This window comes from Chroicocephalus ridibundus, chromosome 13 (genome assembly GCF_963924245.1).
Source record: "Chroicocephalus ridibundus chromosome 13, bChrRid1.1, whole genome shotgun sequence".
Taxonomy (NCBI): domain Eukaryota; kingdom Metazoa; phylum Chordata; class Aves; order Charadriiformes; family Laridae; genus Chroicocephalus; species Chroicocephalus ridibundus.
Genome location: NC_086296.1, coordinates 5,501,644 through 5,519,656, shown reverse-complemented (window position 1 = coordinate 5,519,656; position 18,013 = coordinate 5,501,644). Strand labels below are relative to the sequence as shown.

At 42.3% G+C, this 18,013-nt stretch overlaps 1 protein-coding gene across 11 annotated transcripts; it reads right to left on the bottom strand.

The window, feature by feature from the left end:
* Nucleotides 1–300: 300 nt before the first annotated feature.
* Nucleotides 301–17,667, bottom strand: CCDC62 (coiled-coil domain containing 62). Of its 11 annotated transcripts, none has more exons than XM_063351051.1 (13): nt 16,956–17,517; nt 16,522–16,714; nt 15,735–15,901; nt 14,867–14,968; nt 14,613–14,753; nt 14,360–14,531; nt 14,173–14,274; nt 12,961–13,049; nt 11,920–12,020; nt 6,561–6,738; nt 5,803–5,934; nt 4,098–4,155; nt 301–2,018 (listed from the first exon to the last, which is right to left on the bottom strand). In XM_063351051.1, exons 1-13 carry the CDS (start codon nt 16,989–16,991, stop codon nt 1,849–1,851), a joined length of 1,641 nt encoding a protein of 546 aa, XP_063207121.1. In that variant the 5' UTR covers nt 16,992–17,517; the 3' UTR covers nt 301–1,848. The 11 variants fall into 11 exon arrangements, with proteins under 11 accessions (XP_063207121.1, XP_063207122.1, XP_063207123.1 ...); XM_063351052.1 differs by having other exon boundaries at nt 1,881–2,018; nt 4,063–4,155; nt 16,956–17,516; XM_063351047.1 differs by lacking the exons at nt 301–2,018; nt 4,098–4,155; nt 5,803–5,934; nt 6,561–6,738 and adding exons at nt 9,256–11,336; nt 17,598–17,667 and having other exon boundaries at nt 16,956–17,129.
* Nucleotides 17,668–18,013: the final 346 nt, after the last annotated feature.

Sequence of the window (18,013 nt, the reverse complement as noted above, 5' to 3'; positions counted from 1 at the left end):
GCCGCAGCGGGCACCGAGGGTCCTCCCAGCCCATGAGCATCTGGAGCGTCACCACCAGGAAAGGTGACACAGGGGCTTGTCCCTCCCGCTCCACCACACGGTCCCCGCTCCTGCGCTACCTCCCGTTTCCAACGGCACAACCTGCCCACCCTCCAAATAAACCCCACAAACACAGACACGACGCGTTTAAGAGGCTCGGGGCTTCATTACCACCCACTTCTCCGCCTTTCCTTTAGAAGAGTCAAGCCGCAGGGAGAGCACCCACCCCTGCGGAACGCAGGCCCTGGCTGAACAGCAGCTTTGTTTTCTTTAATAATAACTCAGTACGGGAATACAATAGCAAAGGCGCTCCCTGGAGTATTCCCAATGCTTACAGAAATAAGGCATCCGAGTTTGACGCGTCTTGAGTTTCGATACAAGCCTCACAGCGCTGCAGACAACACAGTCGGTTTGTAAGTCACTTAGCACCGGAATATTCCCCTTCTGCCCATTCCACAAATCCAGGGCAGCCCCGGCACAAAATCCGAGGGCTCTGCGGATCCTTGCTGTATCGCTGGAGCTCAGTTTTCCCTATTGATTTCGAGGCCATCAGTAGAGCACTTTATGTTCACAAGGGGGTTCAGCGCGTTCATCCATTGACACTAACCACATTTAAACTGGAAAGCACAGCTCCCGCTGGGAAGCTGCACCGTTTTCTCTGGGGTTTGACATAGGGTGTAGTTGCTGGACAGCTTCGGGGTGAGCATCATGGTAGTGCTATGGGTGGCTTTTTTTGGGGAATTTTTGCCTGTGACAATGCTTAGCAGCGGATTTTGGGGATAGAGCTTGAAAAGTTTCTCTGCAGACAGAGGAATCAAATGGGCTTTAAAGGCTTGTGGAAACTGGGGAAAAAAACTGAGGAGCAGAGATTCCCTCTGTGGGTAATGCTTGCGGGCGGGGAGGGAAAGAGTTTGGAGGATAGCAGCTACGATCAGAATTGGTCGACTAATTTTGAGGCCATTAGTACACGAAGGAAAGCAGGCTGTCATTTAGGTAATTAAAGAGAAAGCGGAAAATTATATGAAAGAGTTAACAAGGGGAAAACATGGTGTGAGTGTTCTATTTCACTGCAATGAACTCGTGGCAGTGGACAGAGGGAGAGACTCCCAGCCCTGAGCTGCCCCCACGCAGGAAAAGGGCTGGCACAGCGCTCGGCGATGTGGAACTGGCACGGGTGGCCCAAACCACTCACCCGCCCCATGCCACCCCGGGGCCCACTCCTGTCTCTGGCAGTGTTAAATAGGCAAGGAAGATACCGCAAAGGGATCACCTTTATTGGCTTATTTGATCTTTTTGTTAAAAAATAAGTTCAAATGGTGATAATGGAACATGTCTTGCCCAACAGTCAAAGATAAAACCAGTTTAAATGCTAAAAAAAGAGTTGTGCTTGGCCGCTGCCATACAGCGCTAGCAGAGCCCATACACACACCTGATCTTTTGTTAGAATAAATGGCTCCTGCCGGGGGAAGAGTTGTTTTGCCCATCCTTCGGGTGACAGCCCTCCGCTTTCCACAATGTAGGAGGCAGTTCCTGGTTACGACACTAATTGGGAACTTCCTATAAACATTATTCATCTCTCTCTACACAGCAAGAAGTCCAGAACAAAAACAATAAACTAACAAAAAAAAGAGAATGCTCGGCTGTGTCATACTCTATAAATATTTCTGAGCCACCATAAAAAAAAGGTAAGAAAAATAGTTCCTATGTCATAACAATTACACACTTAAGAGTCTTAAAAAACAAGCTAGTATTTAACCTGAGCTCTCAGCTATAAAAATAGCTTTGTTAATCTTGGCATAATTCTGTGTTTTATTTCCAGATAAAATATATTCCTGTATAGCCACATCTTTTCGCCACTTTAAAGTCTTTCAAACACTCACAGAACCATGGAAAAAAATCAGGTAACTTTCCATTGTAGCTGATGGGTTGATGATCTTCAGTTCTCAAAATTAATTCTATATTGGAAACTTCTTCACCCACTGCAGAAAAGTAAAGATTTTTATTACAATGCGGGAGCATTTCCTCTAAAATATATGACGCAATCACGTGTATGTCAATCGACTATATAAATTTTCACACTGCAGACAATGAAAACACAGAGTAAAAACATAAAGAGGAGAAAGGTGAACAAAGCACTTCAGAGAAAGACAAGTGTCTCAGGGACACCACTGCAGCGTTAGGAAATAAATCCTTTCCAGTTTGTTTTGCAACTAGGAGTGATCTTTGTGCCCTCGGCCAGCCCCTGAGTCACAGTTTACGAGCAGTGGCACATGCTAGTGTGTCCAAACCCGAATATATCCTTTTACTCATTGCTTTTCTCCCTCGCTCTTCAACTCTTCCCCACCCAATCTCTCTGAAGGAAAAACAACCAACTGATGAAAATGGCTAAATCACTGTCAGCTCGTTAGGAAATTAACCTAATGTTTATGAGTGCACCTGCCCTCAACCGATTTCAAAGCGATTTAAAACAAACACAAAGCCAACCCAAAACAATTCAATCACTTCTCTATATGAAGTCGCACAAATCTTTAGTTATTTCTGGACCTGCTCTCAAATCTGAAAAAGCTGCTTTGGATTTAACTGATCACAGTGATTTGGTGCCTTTTAATAAATGAAGAAAATAACAATTCTGCAGCAGCCAGTGACTTGCACCGTCACTAATTCTTGCCATGGATCTACCGTGAATTGTGCGCACATTAGTTCCACCGGTTCTTTCTCACTTGAAGCAAATGAGATTATTTCTGTAGGCTAAGTGTACGCTTACCGCTTTGCTGTATCAGCATGGTGCTCAGCAATTTTGGGGATTTGCTCCTGAAACTTTTTAACATCAGTAGTTTCAGGATGCAAGTCACGGTGCTGGTTTCGATCTATAAAACCTCCAGCTTCTTTTACCTTAGGGCTCTTTTTAGGAAAAGAAGAGACGTCTCCATAGGAACATTACAGCAGAGTAAGGTACAGCATTCCAGCTACTCAGCATCCATTTCCTACGGGAGCCCCATTAGCGTGCACTAAGCAGACCCAACTTATTTTGAAAGAAGACTTAGTGTCTCCATACCTAATGCAGAAACAGCAGAACACGAGGGTGCTACAAACCACCACCGCTCCCCAGGGGCATGGAGGGTTTAGCTCCAGGGGGGAGAAACGGTTCAGGGACTGCTGTTCCAACACACCGAGAAAGAAGTGAGCACCAGCTCTCCGCTGGATCCAAGTCGACCAGTACGAGAAATCCAGCGCCACACAGCTTCACACTCCAGCTTGCTGTGTAGTAACTTCCCTTTGCAGACATGTGCTTGGGTTGTGGCAGCATTTGGAATCTTTCTTTTTTTGCCGATTTCCCCCTCATTGTTGCTAGTTTTTTTTCAGTTTCATGTAGCATTTGGTATTTTAACCATATCTGGTTAGTCTCTTGTCCTCAGAACCAGACAACATGGTGCCTATTACAAGCATCCAATTCACATTAGAAGAACAATCAGAGAATGAGAAATTTCCTGATTCAAAAAGAAAAAAACAATCTGCTACGGGCAAGGCTGCTTTTTTATATTCTGAAACAGCTCTATTCAATACGTTCTACTTTTGGAGCTCTGAGCCCAGGAACAATATGCTACAATGGCCCTTGGCCGTGGCACTGAAAAACACTTCCCAGTCTCTTATTCAACAATGTTCATATCCTTGATCCTGTTATCTGTAACACACAGAAGGATTTTAGCTACAATAAGCAGTGTGCAGGTACTCAGGAATGGGGCTGCGAGATCTGACTGCCCACAGGATGAGGAACACGCTTGAGAAAAGTTTAATTATTTGACTAAAGGAATTACTTGCTGCCTTAATATCTGTTTGCCGTTACAGTACTCACAAGAGTTTTACTGGAAATGCATTCTGAGCAGTGCACTTAGAATCTTGTGCCAGACTCGTATCAGAAGTCCCGAACTTGTATTAATAATGCAGGTGCATTTATAAAGAGGGAAACAAAAAAAAACCCCAACAACAACAAAAAAGTCAAGTTGAAAACACCTTCATACTCACGCAACATCATAGAGAAGAGAATGTAAGCTTAGCACCTCTTTCTTCTGCAGCAGATAACTGGGTTCTGTGAAGAGCTTCTGCAAGTTCTGCTGTCTACATTGTAACGCAAAAACACTATGTAGAAATCAAAGAACTCACATAATAAAAATTACAGAGCTGCCAGGTTCAAACTGGTGAACAGCAAGGATACACTTTTTAATTCCCTCTTCTCCTCCCTCCCCCAAGCAGGGCACAGAATCTAACAGGCACAAATACTGATTAAATTCTAAGGGTTATATTTGATATATATTATGTTTTAAAGCGCAGTTTAAAACAGCCTCAGGTAAATCTGGTTTTAAGCACAGATTAGTTGGCCCATATAGATTAATTAAAACATGCTTGACAAGTCTTTACCCAGAACCGCTCTGAAAGTAGATCAAAGTTCTACAGATGTGGTTCAGAAGCTACCCCCGCCAGTAAACACGAGCCTGCTTTATTTTCTACCCACTAAAGCAACCATTCAGAATGAGAAGCCAGTTTCCAAGCTCAAAAATGCAGTATCAGGTTATAAAGCAGAGTCACGCTCGCTACTAAAGGACGGCCGGTTTAGCCGAGCTGTGACGTGCCAACCAGTAAGCAGGAGCCAGACAGCTGATGGGGCTGGGCAAGAGCCACAAGCAACCACTGTTTTCTAGAGAGCTTTTCAGGAATCCCTCCTACAAGACAGTCTTTTTTGCAAAAGACTACACTGCTGCTGTCTTTCACGCTGAATGAAATCCTGCAGATGAATTTCTGAACAAAATATCCTTTCAGTTTATGCAAATGCTGGCACACAACCTTTATACTCTGTCGGTCAGTCCTAGCACAGCTAAGGTTTCATGGCTCTGAATGTTATCAAAATTGCTTTGTCTGTTACAGTACCATTGCTCTGGTCAAGTTCATCTAAGGATATAAGGAGTGCAACGTTTTTTAGAGAGGTTAATACCTTTCAGGAGAAAGCTGAGGTTTCAGCGTGCAGCCTTCTCATTAGGAGTGTGTTTTAAAAACAAAAGCCTAAATTCTCCCTTTGTGATACATATCAGCACAAGTTTACTCATTTCTAGTGACAAGTGCTATAATCTCCTTGTCAAACAAGGTAGAAATTCTTAAGGATATTTATGAAAACAAACAAGTGACCCTTCTCCAATTACTCCTATTGCCCACACAGTCAAGGCAGAAACTCCCTATCAGTGTTCATGCTCATAAAATAAATTGCCAGGACAGCTACATACAGGTTATTTTCTTTGACCATTGAGTAAGTTCTTTGACTCCGCAATGAAGAAATGAAAACTATTAACCCACAAAACCTATTTAAGCTGGGAATCCGGTTCCAATTACATACAAAACTATTCTATATATCACCTATTTCCTATACTGTCCTCCTTTCCACAACTATACGCAGTGTAATAAACCAGTCCTGAATCTAAGTCATACTTGTGCTCGCTTTTTTCTAGACCTCCTACAGCTTGCTCCAAAATGACTTCTTCCTTCCATCTGTTAAGACACATGCAAAAGTCAAATCCTGTCATGACCTTGAGGAGCCATAAAGAATCCTATACAAAATCTCAAGTACTTCATGCTAAGGTATGCAGGAATTTTCTCTTTGGCAAAGTGTGAGGAGGATATTTATAATGTCGCAGCACAAGTCAAGTATAAGGGAAAGAATGTTACCAATCACTCTTCCCGGCCATCTAAATCTAGTCATAGAGGAGTAATATATACCGTATTAATGCTGCTGCTGTTAGGACTGCAGCGGGGGCTTGCGTGGAGGAGAGTGCTAAGCTCCAGATCAGCAACCATCTGTCGAGACTCGGCCAACGCCTGCTGCAGCTTACTTACGGGGGAACTGGTACCCTGGAGGAGACAGAAAGTGAGCCAAAGTTACGAAATTATCCTTTTGGAACGTGTCAAAGGATTATAACATACCAAGAATCATCACTTTCATTTTGAAATGTCTTAGTTCAAAATACGACTACATAACACTGCTCCAGACTCTGTCTAACTGCTGATATTTCCAATAAACACAGATACGTCTCCTAGTGTCAGCTTTTTAACAGATCTTCACGTGCGCGTGTACATAGCACACACAACAGCAGTACTTCAGTGATAAAGGGGAGAATGAAAAAAGGCATGAGAAAGAGGGAAAACCAGGCAGAACAAGAAAGAAACAGTGTCCAATAGCTTCTAATAACTATGTCCAAGAGTAGTCAGATATTCTGCTTTACTGGAATTAACATGTATCAGCCAGCATCCATTATTCTAAAGTCTGTCATTGTTTTTTAACTCACTTATGCTGTCCCAGACATATTGAGACAAGAAGGAATTATTTTGAAAAAATAATTTACCACCTTTGCTTTAAACCTGCTGTCTCGTAATTCAAGTTCCTAATTCTTCCACGCCAGCAGATGTTTGCTTTCCTACCATCACTCACAATTCCACCTTAAAAATTAATGAAATACATTCTGCAATAAAATACTGACTTGGTCAATGGTAGCACTGCAGCATCGATTTGTCGTCTTAGTCACTGAAAGGTCATTGATCTCCAGAGGGAAGTCTTCATCAGAGAATTTCTCACATCTTTGAGGCCTGTCTCCTTTCTGGGTGGATGTCAAACAGGGAGAACCCATGTGAAAAGAATTCAGATCCACGTTTTCTTCACTATTAAAAAAAAAAAAAAGACATTGCCAGAAACAGCATCACCATTCTTTTTAAACTTTCAAAGGAAAATCATGGGACAACATAAATAATTATGGACCCTGAGCCAAGAAAACCATCAAGCATGTGAGATTACTCTTTTCCTCAGAGCGGCGCCCATGTTTAACAGCTTCATTAGATCAGTTTCATCCTCTGAGGACCACAGTTTGACATTCAACCAGTTTCAAGAACAGACACATTACCATGTGCTTCAGTGTCTATTTAACCTTGTAAAGAGCACACAAAAGGCAATATTTAGTTCCTCCCAATACTCTCGTACTCCTTCTTCTCTCATACCCTACTCCCTTTTTCTTTTTTTAATCAACCATTAGGCAACCTAATATTTGTAGCTGTATTTTTCAAGGGAATTTCACAGTCTTTTAAAGTCATCATCTCACTTCAGAGATCACAGGAGAGCTCTCCCAAAGAGGCTTTATTTTATTTATTTTTAAATACAGCAGCAAACAGTAAAGCGCTGTTCAGGCAAACTGTGATTAAACTGAAAACTCAGCTGCCTGACTACCACTTCAGTGTGGAGTTGAAGCACACGATCTTCCCCTAGGTTTTAAAGCAAAACAAAAATATTAATTTATCACTGGGTACATCTGAGTGTATTTAGGAATATCTGAAAAGCAATTTAAATGACAGTTAAAGCAACAAATCATACCCTGCACGTTATTACTGACCAAACACTGACTCACAGCCATCCCACACTTGTCCTCATACAAAAGGTCTTCAGCCCTTAATATGCATGTCAAATGATTGAAACTTTTCTCTTACACCTTTCCCACAGTAAAAGGTAACTTTATTATAGCCTACCCTAGGGAGAAACAGTTCTCAATTTCAATTCCTTAAATCACAATTTTATCAAAATGTACCAAATCCCTCCCTCAGCTCCAGCACCAATTAATCACAAATTAAGACTAGAAATAATACAAGCTGTAGCATGTTTGAAATTAATTTGATCATCTACTCTAGCAGCACAGGAGCCCAGCAGCACCCTAGCTGAGCCCTCTGTCCCGTGTGCTGTGTTTTCACACAACACTGAGTGCTCTCTGCAGCTTGTACAAAGACGCGCCCTGGTTTCTGCCAGCAGTTTCAAGCTACGCAGTGTTCATTTTCAACTGCTAATTTCCACTTGATACAGTTTTTAAAAAGTAAATAAAAGAGCGACCATCTCCCCAGAATCAAACATTTCTGTATTCCTCACACTTCTGAACAAAACAGAAGCACAGTGCTAGCACTGCCTGGAACAGGTAAATAATTAAAAAACACGTATATTTTAAAGAAAATACTATCTTCAAATTTACAACATTTCATTAAATATTCTTTAGATACAACACATACCCCACCTGGCAAGACTGTTACCAAAAGGTTTATTTTTAAGACTTTCAACCTAAGAAAAAGCCCTTGTGAGAGATGCCAGCTCAGAAGTGTCTATGTCTCATTTCACTTCTCTTGTAAAACACTGGGATACAATGGGCTTTCTTTTAAGAGAGAAAAGCTTGTGTTTGTGAGCTTCTGACAAGGAAAGGCCCTGGAGAGATATGAGGGAACAGGCTGTAGCTTCCTAGAACAGGGGATGAGAGGAGATGCAATGAGCACAGCCAGTTTGGAAGAACACACAGGTTGGGAGGGAAGGGAGGAACCAAACAGTTTGATTTTGAGGCAGGGAGACCCAAAGGCTCAAGGAATGGTGGCTTAGTCCAGCAGAAGCACACTGAACAAGTTACTGCTGACGCTCCATCTTTAAAACCAGAATTGAGATAAAAATCCAAAGGCAGCAAATGTTGGTCCAACATAAATTAAGTCACTAAGTCAAGAGCGCACAGAAATGATTCCTGCACTACAGTATTTCACAATCACTCTTGCAGTTGGATAAGGTATTCAACTGCGTTAATAGCCTTCTTGTTGGCTGTTCCAGAATTCAAGAACTCATGTCAAAAATATTTGCTGGGCTGACAGGGAGGTGCCAGCACCCTTCCCTACACACAAAATACATCATCAGCACTACAAAGCCAGCAATGGAAAACTGGAGGATCCAGATTCAAGTCCCAGAAGGAATGTTGTGTTCGGTCTCTGCCGTTAATGCCTTAACAAGAAGCCCACACTGAGGACTGCAATACTACTGCCTTCCTCCCATTTATGGGGTGAGAATTTATTCAGTGGCAAATGAGAGTCTGCAGAGGTTGGAGCGCAGACAGTCCAGGATTTGCACTGAGTCAATCATCCCCAATTAGCAGGGCTTCTAAGACCAAATGTGGGCATTAAGAAAACCTGATAGCTCAGCAGTAAATCCCAAATGGGTAGAGCAGCCCTCCTGTACTGAAGGATATCAGCTCTATCTGCACTGCCTGGGTTGAATTTGTTCCTTCTCCCCTAAAATCCCCTTAAGGACAAGACAAAAAAGTGAAAGCAGTTTTCATGATTCAGCCTCAGAAGAGATTTGGAGGAATGGCAATGTGTCATTTGTGCTGCTGGGGGAGTAGATAAGAAAGTTCAAGGTAGACGTAAGGGAATGGAGTCTTTTTAATGATTTATGGACAGTGGAAACTAGAGAGAGCCCATACACAGTGTGAAGCTCAGCTAAGCTGCGTGGGAATGTGCCAGGACAGCATTCTTTTTCAATGGCTGCCCATTCACCTTGTTTCTGAACAGGTCTGTCCCCCTACAGTAACAATTTCTATACACTACAGTAAACAGTTTCTACAATATTTTTGTTTAAAAGCAGCACAGAATGAAAGCATCTGTACATCGGATATTTCCATTCCATAACCTTAATTTGTTTGGACATTGGGCAGACTTGCGGGCTAAAATTCTTAGCAGGTTTAAACAGCTGTTCATTTACTGTACTTGTCAAACTACCAGCTGAAGAGCTACTCCCCCTTCTCTTCTCTGTCTAAAAGGCAGCTATGAAAAAACCTTCAGAAATCCTTCTAAAATAGAGCTGGTAACTCAGTCAATTTTTTGAAAGGAAACAGCGTAACCAACACAACAAATCCACAGAAAGTCACAGCTCTCAATGCCCTCGCTTGTGCAGGCATAAAACCACATCTATAAATGCAAAGCAGCATTTTCTATCTCGGATACCGTCCAATACGACTAAGACACCCGAGTATTTTTCCGACACTTCTCAGCATTAGAAACCTCATTCTGCTCATCTGCACATGTCCTTTTCCTCCCCCAACATAAACACAGGGATAGAGTCCCACTAACAAAGATGCACTGGAGAGTGGACAGATTGCTGTCCTTTAAATCTTGCCATCTCATTTTCTTGCCCTGAGTGAGGAAAGCAGCCTGTGCAGAAGAGCCGTGTCCTACATTCCTGCCCAGCCACTGTGTGATTTCTCAACAGAAATAACACAGCCACTAAAGCATCACACAAGATCTAGGTTTGTTTCTTGCCTTACAGAAACATCACTGTAGAAGTCCAACTCTGGTTGGAACATATTTTACCCACCAGATTTACAAGCAACATCTGGGATTTCAAAAAATTGTAAGATTTTTTAAGTCTGCATTTTTCTCAATTAGTTTATTTGGCAAGTTATGTGGTATCACAGCTTCTCCTGCCCACGCAGCCCTTGGGGCTAAGAGATGCAAAAAAATAAATGCATAAAAATAGAATCATGATACCTTACAGCTATTTTAACTTATTTAAATTTACTACTTTTCAAGTTGGTAGACTACTTTTAAAACAGCAGTTACTTTACACATCACTAAAGATAACATAAATTATTGAAAGCTTGTACACCCAAGTTTCTACGTAACTCCAGCTTGTACCTATCTATTTCTTAAATGTAACAAGACATAACCTTTTTGAGCTGGCACATTTCGTCTCTCGTGCACTCTTGAAGCTGCAATCTTTTCCATGCCATATATTTCCATCTCCTTTCATGGGTTTGAAAATCTTCAACCATTCTGAATCTGATACTGGCTCCCACCATGCATCATTTTTTATGATGAAGTTGTTACTACTACAGGAATCAGATTCAGACTTGTGAATCGCAGCAGAAGCCTCTCTGGTTTTTTGGCCAAACAGAATTCCAGTTCTCTCTTCCCAGATTTTATTTTCATTATCAGTTTTGTCAGATGTGACGGTGTTCTGGACCAAAGTACTTGGTGAATCTACACCAGAACTGACATTAAGCCAATGCTCACAATCAGGTGAAGACGACTCAAAGGTTTGTTGGTCTCTGCTTTCCATTCCATCCTCAGAAATGTCGCTGTTTCTCAATGGCCTTGTGTTGTTTGCCTCACAAAATACTTTGCTGCCTAGCTCATCAGAGCTTGATGCAACATCCCGCCTTTCTTCTTCTTCTGTAAGGACAGCCAAGACTTTCACAACTTTTTGACACCGGTTTAAGTACGCTGAGGTAGTTTCCTCCAAGTCTGATGCATTCAGTAACAGTCTTTTATCTACTTCACACATCTCAGAGGTGATTTTTACCCTACTTTTTGGAACCTGTGCAGTTCCACTCTCCTCACATATCTCGTGGGTGCCCTCAGTCCTAACTGTGTCTGTCTCGCTGTTACTTTCAGGGGCAGAGAATGCCACACCTATGCTACAATGGCACGACAAAGAAAACAGTCAGAAATACCGCATTTAAAGAGCATACATAACTGTACTCAAGATTAAAACTCTACATTAACCAGAGGCTCTCGCCATGGTTCTGCAGTAGTTCATACACCAATAGGCAGGTTGTCCTGCCAAGAGCCGACAGAGATCTGCCCAGATTTGGCTGTTACTTCCCAAAATTAACCTGAGAGTTCCCTTATGTTTTATGTAGTGTGGTGATTCTGTCTGAACCTCCATGGTGTGCACCAATTTCCTAATCTGAAAGCAATATAAACTTTGATTTTTAAACAAAAGTAGTAGCAGGTCAGATTAACACTTCTATCACCAGACTATTAACATTTTTTAAAAATTCATTAACTGTCTGGCCTTGTTCTGTGACAGACACTCATGGTACCTCCTGACCAAGTAAAAGAAGGTATCTGACAACTTCAGTGGTCGTTTGTGGTTGAGTCCAGCAAAGCCATCTTGACACACCATCCTTTTTTAGGATGTTAGTTGTGGCTGAACAGCAAACCCTCTCTTCAAGAATAAACTACTAAAAAAAAAAATGGGAAAAAGAAAAAGATTACCTCCTTTCATGTGACGCCTTTTCATGCTTTTGCCTTAATTCTTGAGAGCTCTCCAAATTGACATGAAGAAATTGCAAGTCACGCTGCTGTTTTACGTAGATCTGTTTAAAGATAGTAATGTGCATTAGTGAAAGTCTGGAGTGCAAGAACATTGTCATCAGGTCCTAACACATTGCCCATCTTCCAAAATATCCTCACAACATTTTTATAAACCAATACCTGTAGTCAAACTATTGTCAAAGCATTCCAAATCTACGGGGCCATCTCTGCACGTATTAAGGAAAATAATGTTTTGCGGCACTAAACAGTGTTTCTATTAGAAGACTGTAGTGGTCTTCTAAAATGGAACCACACCGAATCATAAATACAATATCAATATTGTTATTTAATACATGTTGTTATTACATTGTTCAAAGTTATGCACAATTACAGGACATGGAATGATGATCACGGTATTTGGCTTTCACTTGAAGGGATTTCTTGTAAAGTTATTGTAGAAGACAACCCACTGATCAATTATTTGCAATAAAAAATAAATAAATTGAACATGCCTTGGGAACCTCAAATGAGTGCAGGTGGAAACACTGGTTTTAAGTCTGTCTTGAAAAACAGATCTTTCAGCACACCATTCCCCTTTTACCCTGCCTGAGTTCACCTTGGGCCCGCCCCACTCCCACTGCCTTTCACCTGACTGCTGGAGCCGAGCACCCTCTCTCACGTACCAACAAACTGTTATCTCAACAGGCTGCCCCCGCTTTACTGCTATGAGGGTGGTGTTTACTCATCGGAGGACTGAGTAAATATTATACAAAAAATGGCTAAAGGCACATGTAAATACAAGGATTTATACCATGGGTTTTTAATATTAACCAAAACCCCCACATTCTATAGGGATCCCAGCAAGGCAGAAACAGCAAACTTGATTTTTTTTTCTTAACTAAGAATAGCTAGATCTAACTTTTTTATACTGTTCCATGCAGATCTGATGTTATTGAAAAATGCCTTCATAATCTCAGAGTAGGAACACATTTAGGGTTGTACCTGTCGCAAACTTGATAGTTCTGTGTCAGTCCGTGCTTGTTTAGACCTGGCAAACTGAAGAAGTTGATCCTTCCTATTTGATTTCTCAACTGTTTCAAAACATACAATTTTTAAATTATTTAAAGTGAACAGACACAAAGCAAGCACATTTGTTAATGCATATGCAGCAGTAGAAACAGGTACCTAACCAAAAGGATTTTCATAAAACCAACAGGATCTGTTTCCCCTCCAAATAAAAACAGCACAAAACCCACACGAAAACTAAAGAGATCAAGTATATTCCGTGGACTTTTCACCAGCAACTAGCTTTATTTTACTAGCAGCAATATACTTCTTCATTGACTGATTTAGTTTACTTTTTCATGTTAATATTCTTCCATGAAAAGGAAATTATGTAATTAATTCTAATTCATGCCTTGTACAGGGAAGTGCTGGGAAATACTTCCCATTACTATTGGTTTTAAAATAATGAGATGTGGGATCAATATTTGGCAAAGGTAATGGCAGATAAAAAGACACAGGCAAGTAAATAATCTCACAGCAGAGGACATCTTTGGCCACCTAATCTTTCAAGGTATATTGCCTGTCTGCAGAACCCTGCAGCAACAATCAGCCTGCCTTTCCTATCCACTGCAGTAGAGAAGAGTTCCTCTCTACCCAAAACCAAAGTGAAGCCATCAACAGACAGCAAGCTGCGTTTTACCAAGTCATGCATATTAAACTGTCTAAACCAAACCCATCGGCTAAAGAAAAACCAAGAGAAAAAGTGAATTTGTAAACACACTTCTTCCATACAAAACTGGAGAGAGTGAATGGGCTGGTAATTTCATAGGGCCTAAGCTTTAGGTTTTGCACATGGTTTCTTTTCAGTAGGTCACCATTTTCTATGCAACCTATGTCAGAAGGGAGAATGACACCACAGGAGACATAAAAGTCTCAAAAACTTTCAAGAGAGAATCCTCCAAGCCATCCCTTCATGCGTAATCATACAGGCGAACTTTATGCTTTTACAAGATTCTCCGAACTGTTACTGCAGAAGCCCTAGTTACTGCTTTCATAGAAGAATGACACACAAAGGCGCATCCTTTATTAAACTGCAAGAAAGGTTGATAAGAGGCTGCCTCATTCACAAATACTAGTGAACCGCTGCTGTCTAGAAGTCTCTGCACTGTTGAAAGCTAAGGCATGAAAACGCCAACTGCCCACACTTACCAATAAGTGCAAGCTCATTCCTCAAGCAGCCATTTTCTTGTCTGAGGTGAATGATTTCTTCCTGCTGCTTATTATTTTCCTTTATCCTTTCACAGAGGTCATCTTTAAAACAAAATGTAGTATTTCCCAGAATGAAAAGGAATCATGCTGGTCTGCACTGAATTAGGTGCCCAGTATAAACATTTACCTTTCAGCTTATTTGTTTCAAGTGTTAGTTCTTTCAGTCTCAGTTTGAGGTCTTGCTTTTCTTCGTTTAGACTGAATTCCTCCGTCTTTGCTGCATGCAATGCACTTTCCAGCTTTCTGAATTTAGATGTAAACTCAATAATGTAATCAGTTGTTTCAAGTATAACCTCGTCCTGAAATATGAAATAGAATGTATTCTTGATTATTGTTTTATCTTCATGTATGGATTTTGACAAAACAACAGTACATCTTACTGCAGCAGTTACAGCTACTTCACAGATTTTCTTCTGAGCTCTTGAGGAAAAAATCCCAAAAATCAAAGCCAGGAAACAAGCTTGTTTATGAAAATAAACCAGTTTATTGTTTGTTGACCACTCTTCTCTTCTCAAAAAAGCCTAAGAATTAAACAGCAGTGAGATCAACAGTGACTACACCACTGCAGGACAGTCACCAGTAACTGCACTGCAGTTTGACCACATTTACTGCCTGATGAGATGACAGATGTTACCTTCAGCTTAAGCATAGTAAGAAGCTCCTGTTCTCTCGCTTGCAGCTGGCCTGTTTTAGCAGACAGTTCCAAAACTGAGCAGTGGAGACTTCGATTTTTCTCCTAGTGAGCGGAAATAAGAGCGTCAGCTACTACTTCAGTAATGCAAAGTTACTATTTTTCCAGTAAACGTGTGCACAACTTTATTTAAACTTCATGAATAGCAATGTGGGATTCTGAGCAAGCTGTGAGGATCTGGAGAAAGGAGAACTGGAGTAGAAATTTTCCCCCCAATTATTACAATTAAACTTGCTTGCAATCAAGGGTCTTAATATCCTGCATGTCTTAAGTCAAACCGAGTAGACAGATGAAAACGCAGAATACTGCTTTACTGTACTGCATAAAGGGAGAAAAATTATCCCAATAAACAAATCATTGCCAAATCACTTTAAAAAAAAATCTAGAACTCTTGAATAACAATTATTTCAATATCCTTAAATTGTTTTCATAACGTTACAGTTCATCATAGTAATCAAACCTGTAAATAAAACTTTCTGGAACTTCCCAACCAAGTACCAATACTGTTCTGGGGGCCAGCACTGCCTTTGCCATCACAGTCCCTGACATTTTTGGAGGCAAGTTTGTTCTAAGCAGCGTTCTCCAAAACTAAGCAAAGAAACAGCAGACTCCAAATCCTACCTTAGGAAAACTTTTTTGCCTTTTTTTTTAACGAATCAGAGCTATATCTTAATCTAACATTACTGTACTACAGGACAAATACAACTCAAGAGCCTTAATATGAATATTTATTCACTAGTGAGACTCACAAATGCCACTGGCATTCTGTACCTGCATGGACTGCGAAATCAGACCATTACTCAACTCCTACCTCCAGAGCCTGACAGTGAACAGTTGCATCTGTTACTTTTTGAGACAGCTCTTTAAACTTCTGTTGTGTATATTCAAATGTTGCCCTACTGTCATTCTGCCGAGATTCTAAGAACTTTAACCTTTTGGTGAGTGATTTTATAATGTCATTTCTCTTGTTCAGCTCATCTGAAAAGAAGGGAGACAAAGGTACCTGTAAGAAAACAGCTCAGATACTGTCATGCAATTTTTTAAATCTCAGAAATAATTTAATCCAGTGTTTAATCCAGTGTTCTAAAATCATGCGATTCAGAATGGACACTCATGTTGCATACTCTGAAGCAGGATTCCCCAGCCACCCAGGTCAGATGGAACACAAACTCTGTGGCACCTCTGTACTACGGCTGTCAAACAAGACTGCTCAGAGCTGCCAGGTGATTAGCCGTGCGGCTTGCGGATGATGTCAGAGCTGTGCAGCAGAACCTCAGGGCACAGGGCTCTGCAGTACACCAGCAGGTTTGCAAATTGTTCTCTTCCCCCACTTCTATTTAAACAGGTTTTTTTTGAAAGAGGCCACAGAAGCAATTTACATATTCAAACGAGAAAGAGCTATCTGATTATCATATCCCCTTCAAGATCAGATCACTAGTACCATTGTGGAAGTTTTGATCTCAGAAAGAGACAACCAAATTTAAGGCTGAAGGGTAGGAAATGGTTCATTATATGATGCAAAACCGTTATTGAGGGGTTTAAGCACCTGAATTTACTTAAAAGACCAGGGTCTTATTCTTCGTACACACAATACTTACTGTTTAATAAGCTGCATCGTTCTGCTAAAGTCAGTCTTTTTTGACGATCATCTTCCCAGGCTAGAAGCTCTTGTTGATGCACTGCAACCATGTCGTTGAGTTCCTTATCACGATCTTTCAGTTCCGCAATTAAAAGCTGGAGTTCTTGCCTCTGTTTCTGAATGGTGCTGTTCTCAAGGCTTTCGCTAAGTTTCTATAAAAGGTAACGCACGGAACACGTTTAATATAAAGAGGCAGCAACAAATTCTCTGATAATAAACTCGAGGTTTTAATTTAAGTTAAAATATTTTTAAATTATGAATAGAGACCATTCCAAAAAGTTCCTTGTGTTTCTGGTACCACCTGCGGTCCTTGACTGAAACCGTTAGCAGTACAATGAGTACTCTCATGTTAAAAATAGAGCTCTGATTGTTACTTGTACTTTCATTTTTTACCTGGGGCGAAGCAGAACACGGCACTGATGAATTCATAGGGGACTGGCGACCAGAGTGCTACCAGGCATTAGTGGATACTGGCAAATATTTATGGCTGTAACCTTCTGCATGGATGCCGCCTCCGATTTAAGCACTACATGGTTACCCGCCGAGAGTGCTGCTGACCTGGCAACCCTGCAGGAACGACAAACGCCAGCCACTGAGAACCGGCCGAGGCGGGGGCACGGACCTGCGGCCTCCCACGGCGGCCGAGGCCCTAGGAGGGCCCTGAGGTGCCACCAGCTCGGGCGAGCGGCCACCTGGGGCAGGCCTGCGGGTACCCCGAGCCCTCCCGCACGGCGGGGCCGCCACCCCCGCTTCAGGGGCCTTCCTCGTCCCCTCAGGAACCGCCGCCCCAGGGGCCTTCCCCTCACTTCGGGCCCGCGCCCACCGCCTGAGGGGCCTTCCCCTCTCCTCGGGGCCGCCACCCCCGCCTCAGGTGCCTTCCCCTCTCCTCGGGGCCGCCACCCCCGCCTCAGGTGCCTTCCCCTCTCCTCGGGGCCGCCACCCCCGCCTCAGGTGCCTTCCCCCTCCCCTCAGCCCCTGCGCACCCGCCTCAGGGGCCTCCCCCACCCCAACCCGTTGCTCCGCGCCCAAACCCACCGGCGCCCTCGCCTGGACGTCACGGCGGGGCCCCGCCCCCGCCAGCCGTTGAGTGGCCGCCTCGGGCGGCGGTTGGGGAGAAGCTCCGCCCCCCCCCCGCAGCGTCGGGACCGAGGGTTCGAGTCCCGCAACCGCCTCAGGCCGCGCTCCACCGGTGGGGCTGGAGCTGCCTCGAAAAACGTGATAATTAATAATGTTTTTAATAGGAGACGAGTAAAGAACGCGACTGGATGTTACAGGATGGCGGTAACTACCCTGCGCAGCTTTTAAATGGAACAATTACAGTGATACAGTTACCTCATTAGATAAACCATTCTCAACTAGACAAAAAGCTTATAAACAAAAATCACAGGAAAAAAAGGAACTTTACCAGTAGAGGAAAGGGTGTACAATGTGTCGCCCCCTTGGGTTTGATC